The sequence below is a fragment of the Caenorhabditis briggsae genome (genome assembly GCF_000004555.2).
Source record: "Caenorhabditis briggsae complete genome, chrI, whole genome shotgun sequence".
Lineage (NCBI taxonomy): Eukaryota > Metazoa > Nematoda > Chromadorea > Rhabditida > Rhabditidae > Caenorhabditis > Caenorhabditis briggsae.
The window spans coordinates 11,764,646-11,784,354 of record NC_013489.2 but is presented as its reverse complement, the minus strand read 5'-3'; the positions used below and the strand labels follow the sequence as shown (position 1 = coordinate 11,784,354).

Sequence of the window (19,709 nt, the reverse complement as noted above, 5' to 3'; positions counted from 1 at the left end):
TTTAAGAATTTCATGAAAGCTCAAATTTTCTAAAATTCAAGTACTTATGATAATTTCAAAGTTTTAGAATTTTCAGAATTTTTGGATTTCTTAGTTTCAGAATTTTCAAAATTTCAGAAACTTAGAATTTTAGGATTTCCGAATTTCTGGAATTCTGTATTTCTGAGTTGCTGAATTTCTGAATTTCTGAACTCCAGAATTTCAGCATTTTTCAATTTTTGAATCCAAAAAACGATCAAAAGCTCAGGAAAAAGTTTTAGAAAGTGACATGTTCGTAGCTTTTTCAATTTTCTTCAAAAGCGGGAAAAAAAAACAAAAATCCATCGAATTGAAAGAAAAAATTGGAAAAAAGTCTTGTTGGTTTTTTTTTTGAAAAAAAATACAAAGGAGTATGATTACTGTACCTGGTTTTTTTTTAAACTGTAGAAGGACCCCCTAACTTGGAGCCAATTTATCTCGGTTTCTGTCAAAGATATCAAAAAGTTGTCAACTAATAAAATATTTATCATAATATCACAAATATTTTATCAGTTGGCATATTTTTGATATCTTTGATGGGAGCCGAGATAATTGAGCTCAAAGTTGACAATGTGGACGCCTTTCTATTACTGGGTTTACGGTACGTACGGTACCGCGGTACCTCAACTTTAAAATTTAGATTTCAAAAATTTGAAAATTTTGAGATTACTGTAGTTCTATATTTTTTTCCTAAAAAGTACACATATCAACGAAAATAGGAAAGTGAGTCAAAAGTGAAAGATATCGTTTTGAGGAGGGAAACTGGGGTGACCTATGTTTGGTTAGAGGGCGACGAGAGAGTATAAGGAATAGAGAGACGCAGAGAAATCAGAAGATGGTGTCAAACACAAATATCATAAATGGTTATAAGCATTTCGGCGGAAAAGAAGAGGGAAGAGGAGGTATAAGATATGATTGGGAAGGGAAAGTTAAAGCTATTAGAGAAACTAGGTTACAAGGTACAGAAAAGGATTAATTGTAAATGTTAGAATCAAATTTTCCCACTTTTCTTTGGATTAAAAAAAAAATCTTGAAACATTTTTCAATGAAAAAATCCTAATCATTTTGCCCACCAGTCACCATACGCCGCCGCTCCCTTACCTCCTTCTTATACGCACTCGCCGACCTAGTCTCCCACGCTCCGTTGTGGTCTAGTGGTTAGGATTTATGGCTCTCACCCATAAGGCCGGGGTTCGATTCCCCGCAACGGAAGATGTTTTTTTTTCTTCTTTGTTTTTAATAGGTTTGGCGGGAATTAGAATCTTTTGTTCTAGAACTATTCAAAAGGCTAGAAATGATGGAAATTTGAAATGTTTAGGTAGAAAAAGTGGGAAAAAAGTTGAATGACGAATCGAATTGGATTTTGTGCAGCGCATGAAAAATGCACAATATACGCCGAAAGTCAAGCACAATCGAATACAAATACACACTCAAAAACCATTGAATAGCCAAAAGAGGGGTTCAGGTTATACAACAGTGTTTGGTGGCCGGAATCGTCGCCCCGGGAGAAAAAGACTCCCGTTTTTCAATTGCTCTTTTCTCTCTCTCTCTCTCTCTCTCTCTCTCTCTCTCTCTCTCTCTCTCTCTCTTTCTCTTTCTCTTTCTCTTTTCACTCCTTGTTTGGATTTGATTGAAGTGTGAGTTGCATTGAGAGCAATAAAGAGCCACCGGTTGGGACGGAGGAGCCGGTTGTTTCTGTTTAAAAATTGGTTACTATAAATTTATCCATGGAGCGCATTTGAAACATTCTTTAAATTTGAAAAAAAATTTAAAATTAAAATTCAGATTTTCAGAGGAATTTCGGTTCAAAATTGAGCTTGAATTCTTGACAACTGTCAGAGTTACGGCATTTTGAAGTTTTTGAACACTTCTCTGAGTTTTAGAATTTTAGAATTTTAGAATTTCTGAATTTATGAATCAGGATTTTAGAATTTTAGAATTTTAGAATTTTAGAATTTTAGAATTTTAGAATTTTAGAATTTTAGAATTTTAGAATTTTAGAATTTTAGAATTTTAGAATTTTAGAATTTTAGAATTTTAGAATTTTAGAATTTTAGAATTTTAGAATTTTAGAATTTTAGAATTTTAGAATTTTAGAATTTTAGAATTTTAGAATTTTAGAATTTTAGATAAAGAGAGAGAGAGGGTTTAGAGAAACCAGACAGTCTAGCTTCTCATTTTGACACACTCTTCCTAGCAGAAAGAAAAAAGCATCGAACAAAATAAAAACACAAAACAATTGACCAATCGAGAAAAATGCCGACATTTATTTGACCACTTGATTCATTTTTCGGCCGAGGGGTCGAGTGGCGAGAAGTGAGGTATGGCGTTAAGAGCCCTCATGGCTTCTGGCAGAAAATCCGTCCACCGATTTGGGGGGAATTTGAAAATTCAAATTTTCAACAACACAGAAAACGCTTATAAATCACTAAAAACCTCAAAATTCCAACAAAAATAGTGATTTTCAAAAATGTGTCCCAAATGGCTTTGTGGGTTTTGGCACCAAAATTTATTGCCTATAACACCAAAGTTCGATTCCTTCAGGGTTTATAACTTTTTTATTCTCTGTGTGGACCTCAAAAATGCCGTTTTTTGGGTCATTTGAAGTTCAAAAGTTATCTGGTGCTTTATTTGAGGTGCAAATGAAATGATATAACACCTGTCTATACTTTGAACCAGTTTATCTCGGTTCCTATAAGAGATATCAAAAAGTGGTCAACTAATAAAATATAGCTCATTTTATGATAATCATTTTATTAATTAATTACTATTTGATATCTCTTATAGGAACCGAGATAATTGAGCTCAAAATTGTGAAAGTATGGTGGTCCCGCAACCAGAGGCGCCAACCGAGCCGCGCGCTTTTGAGCTCGATTACCTCGGTTCCTATAAGATATATCAAAAATCTGTCAACTGAGAAAATATAGCTAAGTTTATGATAAGCATTTTATCAATTGACTATTTTTTTGATATCTTTCATAGGAACCGATATAATTAATCGCTAACAGTGTGCGGCTCGGTCAGCGCCGCGAGCGTAGGGCACACTTTGAGCTTAATTATCTCAGTTCCTAGGAGAGATATCAAAAATTTGTCAACTGATAAAATATTGCTTATTTTATGATAAACATTTTATTAATCGACTACTCTTTGATATCTTCTATTTGAACCGAGATAATTAAGCTCAAAGTGCAGATACATGGTAGGCTTCTTTTTCTACAATAGAAAAAAAATTCATTTTTGGCGCTAGCCATCAATTCTAAAGAAGCGGAACTTCTACTAGCAGCTTTTTGTACTATTCTATCATAGTAGTAGTCATAGCCATTCATAGAATTTTCTATAGAGACCCCTTTTTTGCTTCTCGGTCTTATTCAATTTGATCTGTTATATACTGAACAAACATTCCTTCCACTGCCTTCTATTGCCAGTCAACAGTCAATAGAATACGCTATAGATGTTTTTTTTGTTGGGTTACGATCAAAAAGCGGCTTGGCGGGAATTTGAATTTTAGATTTTCATAAAAGTTTGAAAATTATCATTAGAGCGTATTAAAAAAAACAACCTAAAAGGATAATTTAGCTTTTTTCAACTCCGAAATTGATCATTTTAAAAGGATTCATGATTCGGAAAACTTGAAAATTTTCAAAAATTTCCAGAAATTTGAAATTTTTCAAATTTCAATACATTGAAAAATTTTCTTAGCAAACAACCAACCCCTGCCGCCGCCGCTCTCTTACCACCTTCCTATACGCCCTCACCGACCTAGCGTCCCACGCTCCGTTGTGGTCTAGTGGTTAGGATTTATGGCTCTCACCCATAAGGCCGGGGTTCGATTCCCCGCAACGGAAGATGCTTTTTTGCTTTTTTGTATGATGTTGGGCTTGGCGGGAATTCGAATTTGTGTGCTAGAAATGCAAAGAAGGTTGAAAATTGAAGATTTTAGGCGAAAAAATTTGAAAAAGAACATGAAAAATGCACAATAAAATTGAGAAAATTCATAAATAAAGAGTTCAGGGCTCGAATTTCATAAACCACCAACACTTCAAATTTCAGTATATAAACATATATACGCCCACATGGCATGTGGGATCTCATAAACAATTCCAGAAGCTTTTAGAAATAATGACGACCTACCTTTTTGAATTTTCTAGGCCACCACTCGGAACTTGTCACTTAAAATGATGGCCTAACTTTTTCCAGGCCAGCTGTGGCACAAGAAAATTGTAAAAATGCATGGGACAACTGTGGATAAGTCTAACAGGTATAAGTTTTTCTAGGCCACCCAAAAATGGCCTAACTTTTTTTCTAGGCCATCCAGAAGCTTGCCAAAACGGATTCAAACGCCAAAGGAACTAATCTTCTTTCCCAATTTTCTTTCCGAACGGATAGATTCAATCAGCCATATAATATAACCGCCCATATATATACAAATCGGGCAAACTGTCTCTTCTTCTTCTTGAGAGACAACTATTAAACAGAAAAGAGAGAGAGAGAGAGAGAGAGAGAGAGAGAGAGAAAAAGCTTCCTACCTCCCGCCAGTTTGAAATTCAAATGGAACAACAGTTTGGAATATGTTTGGGTTTAGCATATAAGGGAGGGTTTATGGAAATGAAATGGACTTGTTGTGGATAAAGACGAGAAAAAGGATTTTGGAAAGAAATTGGGATGAAAAAGGATCTAGATCCATTTTAATGCTAAACATTTGAATTTCAAAAGTTCTGCAATTTCGAAATTCAGATATTCAAGAGTTCTGAAATTCTAAAAATTTTATTTTTTAAATGAAAATTCAGAACTTGAGAGTCATTTTGGTGCAATACGAGCCTGAAATCTCAAAAACTGACCGAGTTACGGTATTTGGAAGTTTTTGAACATAACATTTGTTTTAATTCGAAATTCTCAGAATTTTAAAATTTCAGAGTCTAGAATTTCAGAATTCTAGAACCTTCTGAATTTCATAAGTTTTGATTCTAAAATTCCACAATTCTAAAGTTGTAAAATTTTAGAATTCTAAAATTCTGAAATTCTTAAATTCTTAGATTCTGTGATTCTGAGATTTTGAGTTTCATTTTGGAATTTCCACAAAATCCAAAAGTTCCTAATATCAAAATATCCTTAAAATTCGAAAAAACCAAAAAAACAAAAATTCGAAAAATATGGAAAATCCAAAAAGTCCAAAGAACATTCAAGAATCCGAAAAGCTAAAAAAACAGAAAACTAAAAACCCCAGAAAATCCAAAAATACAGAAAACACTCTAATAGAACGTCACCCGAATCGTTATATTTAAGCCCATGTATCTTATTTTCTGTGTGAGATATCAAAAAGTGGTCAACTGATAAAATGTTTCTGATATCATGATGAACATTTTATTAGTTGACCACTTTTTGGCATCTTTCAAAAGAAGTGAGATATATACGCTCAAAGTAGACTCTCCGGTGGCGTTCTATTAGAGTGTCTACGGTATTTTAGGATCTCAGAATGACCCTAAATTTAACGGTTTCTGACTAATCCTGAAAGTTACTCCCACTTTTTAATTTCTCTTATGATTTCCCACAAAGACAGAGAAAAGTGAAAACCACGAAATTCGGGAAAAATTGAGAACACATAGAGAAATAACGGAAAGTAAAAGAGGAGGAGGTAGATCTGGTATTAACCTGGATTTGGAAATGGAAAGAAGGGACAAAAATATAGTTTTACTGGAGAAATTGGGGAGAATAAAAACGAAAAATACATAAAAAAAATTCCGAGAAAAATAAGCTCAAAATTTTGTACAGAAATAAATTGAAAGAGAAAAGACCTATGAGTCAATTTATCTCTGTTTCTTTTAAAGATATCAAAAAGTTGTTAACTGATAAAATGTTTTGGACAATATGATAAACACGTTTTATTAGTTGACAACTTTTTGCTATTTTCAACCGGAAACAGATATATGGATTCAAGGTAGACAAGTCGGCTCTTGCATGTTGAGGTACACGATCGGTTGCCGACCACTGGCCTTTAAACCAATGATTCTCGGTTCCATTCAAAGATATCGAAAAGTTGTTAACTGACAAAATATTGATGATATTATGATGAAAATTTTGTCAGTTGACCACTTTTTGATATCTCTCACATGGAATGACTCCCAAGTGTTACCCTTGAAAAAAATTGAGACCTAGATGGTTGGAAAGAGCGTAAAAAGTTATTTTAGAATCCAGAAGGAATAGTTGATAAAAAATTTTTTTGAGGAGTTATGGCCCAAAACGTACCAAAAAATGGCTATTTTTTCAAAAAATCATAACTTTGTCTGTTTTTGTTCGTTTGTTTAGATTTAAACAACAATACATAGACAATTTATTGATCTTTTGGAAAAATTTTTTTGATTTTTTTCTTATTGATTGGATTATTGATTTTTTGAAAAAACCGAAAAATTTTTCAATATCTCAAAAATCCCAAGTTAACTTTTTTTCTTATTATGACCATTGAACTCAGCACATTTGATTTACTATGGAAACATATTTAACTGTAAACTTAAAAGATGGCTCTCTGCTGAAATCCGAGGCTTGTAAATGAACAGAGGTCCATAATAATTGGAGGCCCATAAAGAAATCAGTGGTCCAAAAAACCGGAGTTACAATTAACTTAAAAACAAAACGTAATAAATGTTGCGGAAGTAATGCATCGTACATTACTTCCACAACTTTATGCTATTGACATTATTGTATTCTTTAATTGTAAGCACATCTTAAGTTGTAAGAATAATTCCAAACTGTGGAAACTCTCTAGCCTATCTGAGGATATCTAAAATAATATTCAACATCTCTTGCTTTGTTCTACGAGCTATCTGAAGGAATCAGTTTGTATGGATTTCCAAGTTACGTGACCGTCTCCTTATGTTACCTAAATCTTATAACGAATCGTATTTGCTACGTGGAACGGTCGATGTGAAATTTATGTGAAGGAATAAGATTAGTTCACTGTATATTGCAAGAAAGCCGCCGTCTCGTCCATTCAAAAGATATAAGATGGCGAAGGAGCAAGCTGCCGACGAAACCGCCAAATCGTGTCCTTCTAAAAGTTCGTTTTAATAAAGTTTGAGTGTTGAAATGTCTTTTTTCTTTCTTTGTTTAACTGTCTTTCTGGTTTCCGAGATGGACAGGGGTTCACTACCCAAATGCCGTCTCGACAATAAATATAAAAAACAAATGTAAGACAAAAATGAATTTGAAACCGGAAAATAATTAATTGCAACTTCATTTTTTTGCACTTCCAATAAAGCCTAACTCAAAATTCTGTTCAAGTCGTTGATAGAATTAGGTTCTTCTGATTATGTTAAAAAAAGAGTTTGGCTGTTTTGATCAAGTTTGACATGCCCTATTACATGTCAAAATTTTGATTTTTTCAAAGTTGCAATTTTAAGACATATTACGGCATTCGAATAATTGATTTTCTATGTTGCAGAATAATATTTTAAACACTTTAAACTGACTATATGCATGTAAAAAACACAAAAAGAAGTATGGCCATAGTCATACCGGCCGCCGAAGACAACGAATTCAAAGCAGCCAAGTGCAAAAAATCGACATTTTTTGGCATAACTTGTGTGAGCATTATTTCCTCCGGGGTATTGATATGTTTCCATTGTAAATCAAATGTGCTGAATTCAATGGTCATAATAAGAAAAAAAGTTAACTTGGGATTTTTGAGATATTGAAAAATTTTTCGGTTTTTTCAAAAAATCAATAATCCAATCAAGGAGAAAAAAATCAAAAAAATTGTTTTCCAAAAGATCAATAAATTGTCTATGTATTGTTGTTTAAATCTAAACAAACGAACAAAAACAGACAAAGTTATGATTTTTTGAAAAAATAGCCATTTTTTGGTACGTTTTGGGCCATAACTCCCCAAAAAATTTTTTATCAATTATTCCTTCTGGATTCTAAAATAACTTTTTACGCTCTTTCCAACCATCTTGGTCTCAATTTTTTCAAGGGTAACACTTGGGAGTCATTCCATGTGAGAGATATCAAAAAGTGGTCAACTGACAAAATTTTCATCATAATATCATCAATATTTTGTCAGTTAACAACTTTTCGATATCTTTGAATGGAACCGAGAATCATTGGTTTAAAGGCCAGTGGTCGGCAACCGATCGTGTACCTCAACCTGCAAGAGCCGACTTGTCTACCTTGAATCCATATATCTCGTTTCCGGTTGAAAATAGCAAAAAGTTGTCAACTAATAAAACGTGTTTATCATATTGTCCAAAGGGAGGGGGGGATTCTATTAGAGTTTAAAAATCTGAAACTTTTTCAGATACAAATGTTTTTAGACTGTTCCTAATTTCAAAAACATAGTTTTCTGAAAAATTAGAGAAATTATAAAAATTTCAATTTGAAAACAACTATAAAAAAGTGTAATTCTGCTAGAAGAATAATATTTTTGCCGCCGTTCCTCTTCCTCCCTAGACAGAAAAAACACAAAAAAATGAAAAAAATCAAACAATATGCACTTTTTCATCATCGTCGTCACCATAAAAATATTGCTTTTAGAAATTTAAAAAAATAGAATTTGTGAAAAAAACCAAATTTTAAAACTGAAATCTGGAAATTTTGGGAATCTCTTGAACCGTAATTACTGTAATAAAATTCAGAATCGTCAAAGTTGAGCTCGTAAATCTCATTTGTTGTGTGAGATATCAAAAAGTTGTTAACTGATAAAATATTTTTCAGTTTATGATAAACATTTTATCAGTCAATCACTTTTTGATATCTTTAACGGGAACCGAGATATCTTGGCTCAAAGTGTGCATTGTGTTGGTGACGCAACCGGCTGGCTGCGCGCGATTGCAAACTCAATTATCTCGCTTCCTGTGAGAGATATCAAAAATTTGTCAACTGACAAAATATTTATCATATTATCAGCACCATTTTATCAGTTGACAATTTTTTGATACCTTCTACGGGAACCGAGATAATTAAGCTCAAAGTAAAGGGCCATTCTATTGGAGAAGAGGTTACGGTACCCATCAAAAACTAAATCCCGTGTCCACCAGTCTCCAAAAAAGTCAATTATCCTGATAAACTAATAAAGATCACAGATACAGATCAGTATACCAAAAAAGGGTCATCTTTATTCCAAAAAATCAACAAAAAAACGCAACACGTGTGCACCAAAAAAACTAGAGCATCTAGATAAGCGTTTCGCATAAAAGCAGCCAACAAATCGATCACAAAATCATATCACTCTCTTTGTTTGCCCTTTTCAGGCGCTGTGACTCTCTCTGCGGATCACTCACCCCAAATCGGAAACGCCCACTCTCATCATCAGCCAATCTTTTGCCGGACCATCGGATCCAGACGGTTGAACACCACCACTGAAGATGCGCTGGAATCGTCCACTCTCGACGACACTCGTCCTGCTTGCCCTCGTCATCTACTCAACTGGTAAGCAAATGCGCTCTAATGCTAGTAGGGTTCGGACTGTTCAAAATCACAATCTGAAAACTTCGAAAATCTGAATGACATCGCGCTCTATTTTTGTCTCCTAGAGTCGATAGCATTCTAGGATCTGTCGAGCCTAAAATGCGCTCTAGCGACAATGACTTATAGTCCTAGCTGGTGCGCTTTCGACGCGATTTAATCTAGTACTAACTCAGCGTCCCATCTTTAAAGGCGCATATGTATATATATTTCAGAAAACGTTTACCGAGCGGACGATGATTCGTCATCGACAACCACAGAGACACCAATCACATCTACAGGTAGTTAATAAATTTACATTGAAAAACAAAAAAGTCTGAAATTCCAGCTGTTGATGGTGGTAGCGGTGGATACAGCGATGATTCATCATCATCAACCACTGAGACACCAATCACGTCTACAGGTAGTTTAAAAATTGACATTGTACATTGAAAAAGTCTGGAATTCCAGATTCATCTGGGGGGAGTGACGACGATGACGACGATGATGATGACGGATTCGACGGTGAACCGTCATCGTCCACCACTGAGTCGACACCAGCCGCTGAAGAAACTACGACAGAAGCCGCTGACCAAACTGATTCGAACGGTGGTGTCGATACCACAACTGAGGATTCTGGAAACGTTTCATCTGAAACCCCCTCTACCGAGAATCCAACCGACACACCGGCTCCAACTGGAGCAGTTCAAGTTGATACCACCACTACTGAGGATACAAATGGTGGAAATGGCAACGGAGCAGGTGTGGGCGGTCCGGGAGCAATTCAATCTGTAATCACTACCAGTACCGACAATGCTCCGACCGATCCAACCACCATCGACGATACCAATATCCAGACCTCCACCGCGCAGGCTGTTGTTTACACTGGCACTCCAACCAATAACGGAACTCAGGGTCAACGACGAAGTCAAGGCCAGCAAACTGGAAAGAGCTATACTGTTATTCCGCTTGCCGATGACGTGAAGGTCGATCTTCCACAGCCAACAAAGGTAATTTGAAAAAAAAAATGTTTTTGAAAATCTTTTTTTGCTGAAAATCCGAGTGAGAATTTATTATAACATTCCAAAAAGCTGAAAAAATAGGAAAAAATATTTTGACCCGGTTGGGTTCGAACCCGTGAGCCTATTTTTACTAGCCAAAGTGTTTACCAACTAAGCCAAAGATGTAATTTCTTATAAAATTGTCCAGAATAGTCTTTTTTAGCGGAGAATTTGAATGTTTAGGTTTCAAATCGTTGAAATCGAGTTTACAGGTCACGTACAAGGACGCCGAGGGTAATCCAGTGGAGCTTGAGGATCTGACCGACGACTTCCAGATCATTAGTGCTGATGGTCAAGGCATTCCAAACAACATGGTGGCCAACAAACATGGAGTCTATATTCTCAGTCCAGTGCAAACCAAGAAAAATTCGGTCATCTATGATCCGAATACCATTGGAGAGGCTCTTGGATACTTGTATGAGGTGGGAATTGAGGTGGGAATTGAGCAATCCACAATCCTTATTCTTCCAGCTGAACGAGTTTGGACCAAAAGGTCCAGCCGGTGGTTGGACGATTGATCTGGTACACAATAAGCAACCGCCACAAAAGTTCAAGCGAGCCAACGGACAGAAGACTCGTCGTGCCACGTTGGTCTTCACAAAGAAGGCTGAAGTGGTTGCGGAGGAGAAGTACTGGAAACAGTTCATATCTTCCATCTAAGGATCGACGCCGTCCCCAAAAGCAGACAACTTCACACCAAACGCCAGCATACATCAGTTTAGAACTTTCTCTTTGTTTTGTAGTAAAGTGGTAGAGAATAAAAACTGTGAAAATGAAATTTTTTTGTTGAAAATTAGATAGTTGGCTGAGAATCTGAAAGCCTTAAAAAACATTTTTAAAATGAATGGAAGCCCGATTTTTGAAAATTACAATATTTCAGAATCTTGAAATTTCAGAATCCATAATTCCCTGAATTTCTGAAACTCTCAATTTCCAAATTACTAAATTTTTAGATTTTTTAATTTAGCAATTTTCCTAACTTTTAAATTTAGGAGTTTAGGAATTTTGGTAAAATCTAAGAATGACTAAAAGTTTGAAGCGATTCTGAATTCAATATTTTCAAAATAGCCAACAATTCGAAGCTTTCAAGTTCCCAAATCATTAAAAAATTCCAAATATTGACTCTGAAAATCGAAGCCTGAAATGTTTTGGTTTGTATCATGGAACTTTTGAAATTTTCGAATTTTTAGGTACTTTGAAAATTTTGAATTTAATTTTTGAATTTAATTTTCGAATTTAATATCTTTAAATTTCAGTAATTCTGGATTCTGATATTCTGAAATTTCGAAATCTTGAAACCCTGAAATCTTGAAATCCTGAAATTATGAAGTTCTGAAATTCAAAAATATTAGAAATTCAAAAATTCAAAAATACTGAAATTCTAAAATTTTGAAACATTGAAATTCTGAAATTCTGAAACTCAAAAAAATCATAAATTCAGAAGTTCAAAAATTCGAAAATTCAAAACTTCAAAATTTCGAATTCCAAAAAAAAACAATTTTGGGTTCCGCGAGAATTCCGATATTCAGAAAATTCGAGTTTCGAAAACACTTGAAAACAAAAATTTCGTTTTAAAATCTAGTTCAAAAATTCAAAAAATTCAGAGCATTTAGAACATTTCAGAAAATTTCAGAAACGCCGGAAAGTTCTGAAAATTTTAGAAAAGAAAATTGAAAATTCAAAAATCCGAATTTCAAAAAAATCAGAAAAGCAAAAAATAGATTTTCTTCAAGTTTTTTAATCTAGAAAAAAATGCTTAAAAATCGAGTCCTAAAATCCGAAAATACAGAAACCCCACATCAATTTTCCAAACTTTTAAAGGTGGTGTGCGGTGAAAAATTTTATAGCTTCATTCGATTCAGAATTCTGTATAGATTCCCATAAAAATAAAGGAAAAATTCGAAAAAAATTCCATCATTGAGAAAAACGGCATCGAAAAGTCAAAGTGGGAACCGGTGGCCTAGCGGCCAGGTGTGCGTTTTCTAGGCCAACTGCCGGTAAAAGCGCGCGAAATTCGAATTTTTATTGATTTTCAGTGTTTTCTCAGATTTTTTTCAGGTTTTTTCATATACCTGGGAGGAAATTAACAAAAAAATTTTGAAATCTTCAAAAGACATCTGAGAAAACACTGAAAATCATTAAAAATTCGAATTTCGCGCGCTTTTACCGGCAGTTGGCCTAGAAAACGCACACCTGGCCGCTAGGCCACCGGTTCCCACTTTGACTTTTCGATGCTGTTTTTCTCAATTAAGGATTTTTTTTGAATTTTTTCTTTATTTTTATGGGAATCTATACAGAATTCTGAATCGAATGAAGCTATAAAATTTTTCACCGCACACCACCTTTAAACTATTTTCAGGTTACCTAGATTTTGTTCATGTCTCTCTAATGAAACCAATGGTGTCTCCTTTTCTTCTTCTTCCTCTTTTCCCTCTTTTCCCCTTATTTCCGTTTCTCTGCGTCTATCTTTCTTCCCTTGCGTCTCCAGCTGCTATTAGGTATCCATGGCAACCAAAAATTCCGCCCGTTTCTCCACCCCTTGTTCGTTCCGAGTCTATTATAGTTTTCGAATTATTCGTAACTTTTATTATTTTTTTCTAAATTTCCTTCTTTTTTTTTCTTTGTTTAAGTTTTAAAATATGACGAAACTAGAGAAATTATAGATTTTTTAAAGAAAAAAATGAAATTAAAACTGTCAACATCTCGAAAAGCTCGCCATTCGGAAATGGTTTGTGGTGTTGGGTGGATTGGAACAGAAGCGATTTTATCAGCTGGAGATGATCATAATTTTCTGTTGACCAACACTCAAAATAACGATTCCCAACAGATTTTGAGCATGCCAGAGTGAGTTCAGTATTCCAGAATTTTTGAATTTTTGAATTTTCTGAAAAACTAGATTTCCAGAACATTCTACCCAACATCACTTCACATTTTTCCAAGATCTCAAGCTGCCAAGGGTGGACAAAATGACGTTTTTGCGGTTTCGACTTCAGATGGTGAGAGACACTTTCAGCTCAATTATCTCAACTTCTGTAAAAGATCCCAGAAATTTGTTAAATAGCAAATTATTTATCATATTATCAGCTACATTTTATCAATTGACAATTTTTCGATATCTCTCATAAGAATCGAGTTAATTGAGCTCAAAGTGTTGTAGTGACGGAACAAGCTGGCTATGAGCTGCGACGACCGAGCCGGTTTAAGCTTAATTTTTATGTTCCTGGAGGAAATATCAAAATTTTGTTAGCTGATAAAATATTTCTGACATTATAAGCTACATTTTATCAGTTGACCACTTTTTAATACCTTTAATAGGAACCGAGATAATTGAGCTCAAAGTTCATGTCAACTGTTTCGGAGGTACCTTTTGTACGGATAAATGAAACATAAAAAAGACAGCTGAAAGCTCAGAAAACTAACGAATCTGAAATTTTCAGGAAAATTGAATATTCTCTCAAGAAGTGGAAAAATGGAAAAAGTGGTGGATGCTCATAATGGAGCAGCGTTGTGTTGTCGTTGGAATTCTGATGGGACCGGATTGTTGTCATGTGGGTTTTCTGGAATTACAGTATGCATTTTGATGTGATGGTGTGCAGTTTTACAAATTTTCATAGTTTACAATTTTCCTAGCTGTAACGCTTTAAATTTATGAGGAGACGCAGAGAAGCGAGAGCGCTCGCACTCCTCTGCGTCTCTCTTTGGCTTTAACGGCACATATCTCAAGAACCAGCAGAATTGTCAAGTAGTTGTAAACTAAAAAAATGTGTGAAATTTAATTTTACATATTTTTGAAGGCCATAGTTTCTCTTTTGCTATTACTGTTTTTGAGATATGCGCCTTTAATGATTGAGCGACTCTTTTACTGGGGGTCCTAGTAGAGGGGACGCGCTAACTTTAAAGGCGGATATCTCAAGAACCAGCAGAATTATCAAAAAGTTGTAAACTACAAAAGTAAGTAAAATTTTATGGTGAGCAATTTTTGAGTCGACTATTTTATTCTAGCTTTCTTAGTTTTTAAGATATGCTCCTTTAAAGTTATTGCGCCTCCTCTAATGGGGTGCGCTAACTTTAAAGGCGCATACCTTAAGAACCAGGAGAAGAATCACAAATTTTTAAACTACAAAAATAAGTACAGTTTTTTTTGAGCAGTTTTTGTAATTGTTAGTTTCTTTATCGCTTTTACTAGTCTTGGGATATGCACCTTCAAAATAAGAGCGCCCTAGTAGAGGAGGAGCGCTAACTGTAAAGGCGCATATCTCAAGAATCAGCACAACTATCAAAAAGTTGTGAACTACTAAAATGTGTGAAATGTTTTTGACACATTTTTGTAGTTATCTATTTTCTTTCAGCTTTTTTAGTTTTTAAGATACGCGTCTGTAAAGCTCATTGTTCCAGGCGGCGAAGACGGCTTCGTAAAAATGTGGTCCCGAAACGGTATGCTCCGTTCTGTCCTAGCTCAATTTGCCACCGCAGTCTACTGTGTTGCATGGGACTCAACATCATCAAATGTGCTCTACTGTAATGGAGATCAATGCTATATAAAGTCATTGAAAATGCAAGTGGCTCCTCTTAAATGGAAGGCACACGATGGCATCATCTTGTGTTGCGATTGGAGTCCAACTGCAGCATTGATAGTTACAGGAGCCGAGGATTTGAAGTTCAAGGTTTTGAAAACGACTGTAATCCCCAATTTTTGTCGATTTTCAGGTTTGGGATGGATTCGGCCAGATATTATTCAATTCTTCGGTCCATGATTATCCGATTACAAGTGTCGCATGGACCAGTGATGGTAGTTTGTTTGCAGTTGGATCTCATAATATCTTGAGATTGTGTGATAAGTCGGGGGTAAGCACTTTCTAGAAATTTCCCACAAAAATTAGATTTTCAGTGGTCCCATTCCCTGGAAAAAATGAATTCTGGCTCTGTTATGTCAATGAGCTGGTCTCCAGATGGTACCCAGCTGGCAGTTGGTACAGCTGCTGGACTAGTTTTTCATGCTCATATCATTGATAAGTAAGTTTCAAGGATGACCAAATTTTACCTATTTCTATTCAAAAATAGGCAATTAACTTGTTCTAAATAAACTTTTCCAGACGCCTGAGTTATGACGAATTTGAAATCGTGCAAACCCAAAAACAAGTAATCGAAGTTCGAGATGTAAGTAGTGAAGTATCAAAGGAGACACTGGAAACCAAGGATCGGATATCCAGAATGTCAATTCTGTACAAATATTTGATTGTCGTCACCTCGTCGCATATTTATATTTATAGGTGAGAGCATTTGGCACTTTGAGCTCAATTATCTCGAATCCTATAAGAGATATCAAAAGTTTGTCAACTAATAAAATGTTTCACATATTATCAGCAACAATTTATCAGTTAGCAACATTTTAATATCTCAGATAAGCACTGAGATAATGGAGCTCAACGTGCGCGGCTCCGTCAGCTGCCTGTGTCACTACCTCACACTTTGAGCTCAATTATCTCGGTTCCTATGAAAGATGTCAAAAATATGTCAACTGATAAAATATTTGAAATTTTATCAGCTACATTTTATTAATTTACTCAATTTTGATATCTCTTACGGGAACTAAGATACGTCGTTTCAAAGTGACCAAAGACTCCTGGGCGCCGCAAGGGACGCCAAGGAAGCGTGGTTACTTTGAGCTCAATTATCTCGGTTCCTATAAGAGATAGCACAATTGTGTACACTGATAAAATATTTAACATATTATCGGCTACATTTTATTAGTTGACACATTTTTCATATCTCTGGTAGGCACCGCGATAATGGAGCTCAACGTGCGCGGCTCGGTCAGCTGCCTGCGTCACCACCTTAAACGCTTTGAGCTCAATTATTTCGGTTTTTAAAAGAGATATTAAAAATATGTCAATTGATAAAATATTTCTGATATTATCAGCTACATTTTATCAGTTGACCCATTTTTTATATCTTTTGAATGAACCGAGATAATTGAGCTCAAAGTTTTTTGTCGAAAAGAAAATAACTTCCAATTCAAAAATTCAAAACTTGCAGCTCAAAAAACTGGAATACCCCTACCATGATCGAGAACACCGAACGAACTGTCAATATAATTGTGCAATGTGAAAAGTGAGTTTTACCGCCCGATATCCATGTATCCAGATGTCCTCCCCAGAATCTTCCTTGTCTCTGATGGCTTAACAATCACAACGTTCACCTATGAAGGTCGTAAACTGATCAATTTGAATCCTCCAGGACAGGTGATGGCACTTTTGGATGAGCGGAAAATTGATTTGGCAAATGATACACTGGTGGTTAGGGACAGGGCGGATAATAAGGTTTTGCACTTTTTCGATCCGACTACAGGAAAGGCACAAGGAGATGGGAACTTGAAACATGAGGTGGGACTTTTTAGAGGAAATCAGACCATTGGGAATTTCGTTGTGCCGTTTTTCCCGTAAATTCGTTCAAGGAGATTTTCCGGAGCCTTTTATTGTCACCGTTGCTCATCTAACTTTGAACCAACTTGTCTCATTTCCTGTGAAAGATATCAAAAAGTGGTCAACTGATAAAATGATTATCATAATATCACCAATAGTTTACTAGTTGACATAATTCTTATATCTTTCACAGGAAATGATATAAATTGGTTCAAAGTTAGCCGACCGATGCTTCCGCTACCGTAGCTCAGCAGGTAGCGACGCGGCATCTCCAGCATAGGCCCACAAGTTCAATTCCTTGATGGGGCGTATGACAACGAAATTTCGAGAAATAAATGTTTCATGACCTCCTCTTTTGAAGTTTTGAAGATTCTCGAATTTCCGAAATTTTGAAAATTTGGAATCAGAATCTCAGGAGCTCAAAATTAAATTCTGAAAATCTCAAATCCCTGATTCCTTTCAGCACGACATCGTAGAGCTTACTGTAAACCAATGTGGGTCCCTCAACGAACGAAATGTCGCATTTCGTGACCATATTGGTGCTGTGTACGTGGCAATGGTCAAAACTTTTGGTGTCAGTCAGCGATTGGTCAAAATTGGATCATTGGTTGAGCAGTTGGTTTTCAATGATGTCACAAATATGTTGTGTGGGATTTCAGAGGGCAAAATTGGTGAGTTATGTGTCAGGCTATTTTTAGGCTACGGTATTTTTTCTAAAATTAAAGATTACTGTAGCACTTTTTTTTCAAATAGAACGTTTCCTTCAGTTGTCTGGCCTCTCCCCAACATCGCCTTCTCCGATCGGAATCTTCTTCAAAAATCTCTAATTCAAAAGACCATCGGTATCATGGGAAAATTCCCACAACTCGCGAATTTCGCTGGAAACACAATTGTGATTCGAAAATCGGATGGATGTTTGGTGCCAACAGGAATTTTACCATTCTATGGGACTTTGATAACAATGGCTTCGAGTTCGAAATGGGATCAAGCGATTCGATTGTGCAGGAGTATTGGGGTAAGTCTTACTTAAAATATAACTGTTTTCAATTGAAAAAGTCAAAATACGGAATTATAACGTTGAGCCAATTTATCTCAATTTCTGTAAGAGATATCAAAAAAGTTGTCAATTAATCAAACATTTTTCATATTATCAGCTACATTTCATCAGTTTACAACTTTTTGATATCTTTTAAAACAACCGAAATAAGTTGGCTCAAAGTAACCAAGCTTCCTTGGCGTCTCCTCTCTTCACTCGCCTAGGCGGCTTTGGTCACTTTGACCTCAATTATCTAAATTTTTGTAATAGATATTAAAAAATGGATAACTAACAAATGTTTATCATAACATCAGTAAAATGTTATCAGTTGACATCGTTCTGATATCTTTCACAGGAAATGAGATAAATTGGCTCAAAGTTGACATTCGCATTGAGCTAAAAAGTTTTTCCAGAACGACACTCTTTGGGCAACACTTGCCAGTCTCGCCGTCATTCACAAAAACATGGCATCCATGGAAATCGCGTATGCTGCATTGGAAGATGATGAAAAAGTTTCAATGATAAATGAGATAAAAGATAAGACTGATAAGGATGTCCGCCAAGCGTTACAAGTGGTCCTAACTGGAAAATTAGCAGATGCTGATACGATTTTGGAGAGGAATGGACAAGGATTCCGAGCCATGATGCTGAATATTCAGATGTTTAAATGGAAAAGGTAGGAATTCTGAAAATTCTATGATTCTGAAATTCCGAAATTTTCAGAGCTCTCGTGTTGGCTGGAAAAGACAAAGATTGGATTGAGGTCGTTATGGGATATCGTGAGAAATATTTGAAAAACTGCGGACAAAAAGAAACGGATCCACAGTTTTTGAAAATGATGTCTGAGGTATTTTTTGTCTGAAAATTACATTTTCTAAAATTATTTTTTTTCCAGGTCGAAATCGATTGGGTTCACATCAGAGAGACGATTGCAGCGGAGAAAGCTAAAGGAACTTATTGATTTTTGAGATCAATTTTTATATTTTTTGATAGATGTGCTATAAATTTTTTAACTCATAAACTAGCTTTTATTCAAATTCAGAATGGATTAAAATAATGGAAAAATCTCGAAAATTATTGCTATGGTTATACCGTACCGAGTCAAAAATATATCATATTTTTGATTTTTTCAGTAAAAAAATTCAATTTGAACGGCTACAAAAGTAGTCTAGAATTCTCCAATTTGTCTGAAAATTTCAGATTATACTAAACAAAAAAAGAACTCCATTTTTGCAATTGACAACTTTTTTGTACAAATCCAAAAAAGGCGAGATAAAGGGTTTCAAAGGTGCACAACTCTCGTTTCAGTGCTAACTTAGCCACTATTTTAATTACAAATGGCATATCTCATCAGAACGAAATTTGGCAAAAAAGTTGTCAATAACAAAAATGAAGCTCTATTTTTGTTTAGTATATTCTCAAATTTTCAGACAAATCCAAAAATTTTAGATGTCAGAAAAAATTGTAAAATCCGAAAATCCAAAGAAACCCCTAAAAATCTAAAAATTCTAAAATTTTGAAAATTCCGAAAAATTCTTTTAAAAAAAAGGAAAAAACTGAAAATCCAAAGTTCTTAAGATCCCGGAAAATTCAAAAATTTTAAAAACCCTAAAAATCCTGATAAATCTGAGAATTCGAAAACTCAAAAAGAGTAAAGAACCTTATAATTGAAAAAATCCTAAAAATCTTTATTATGGAAAAATCCCTAAAAATCTAAAAATACAAAAATCCTAAAAA

At 35.1% G+C, this 19,709-nt stretch overlaps 2 protein-coding genes and 2 non-coding genes across 4 annotated transcripts; all 4 read left to right on the top strand.

Annotated features, from left to right (window-relative positions):
* Nucleotides 1–1,158: 1,158 nt before the first annotated feature.
* Nucleotides 1,159–1,230, top strand: CBG28260. The gene has a single exon. It is a non-coding gene (tRNA).
* A 2,561-nt stretch (nucleotides 1,231–3,791) lies between these two features.
* On the top strand, nucleotides 3,792–3,863 carry CBG28239. Its single transcript has one exon. It is a non-coding gene (tRNA).
* Nucleotides 3,864–9,374: 5,511 nt separating this feature from the next.
* On the top strand, nucleotides 9,375–11,174 carry CBG13648 (the record flags this gene model as incomplete). Its single annotated transcript, XM_002640462.1, has 6 exons — nucleotides 9,375–9,438; nucleotides 9,690–9,755; nucleotides 9,803–9,877; nucleotides 9,925–10,463; nucleotides 10,727–10,948; nucleotides 10,986–11,174. The coding sequence occupies 6 exons, from the start codon at nucleotides 9,375–9,377 to the stop codon at nucleotides 11,172–11,174; spliced, it is 1,155 nt and encodes a 384-aa protein (XP_002640508.1).
* A 2,020-nt stretch (nucleotides 11,175–13,194) lies between these two features.
* Cbr-che-2 lies at nucleotides 13,195–18,933 on the top strand (the record flags this gene model as incomplete). The annotated part of the gene is made up of 14 exons (XM_002640461.1): nucleotides 13,195–13,358; nucleotides 13,419–13,510; nucleotides 13,952–14,062; nucleotides 14,910–15,178; nucleotides 15,222–15,359; nucleotides 15,403–15,527; nucleotides 15,608–15,784; nucleotides 16,551–16,625; nucleotides 16,672–16,897; nucleotides 17,400–17,607; nucleotides 17,704–17,951; nucleotides 18,386–18,648; nucleotides 18,696–18,819; nucleotides 18,868–18,933. 14 exons carry the CDS (start codon nucleotides 13,195–13,197, stop codon nucleotides 18,931–18,933), a joined length of 2,286 nt encoding a protein of 761 aa, XP_002640507.1.
* Between the last annotated feature and the right edge of the window lie 776 nt (nucleotides 18,934–19,709).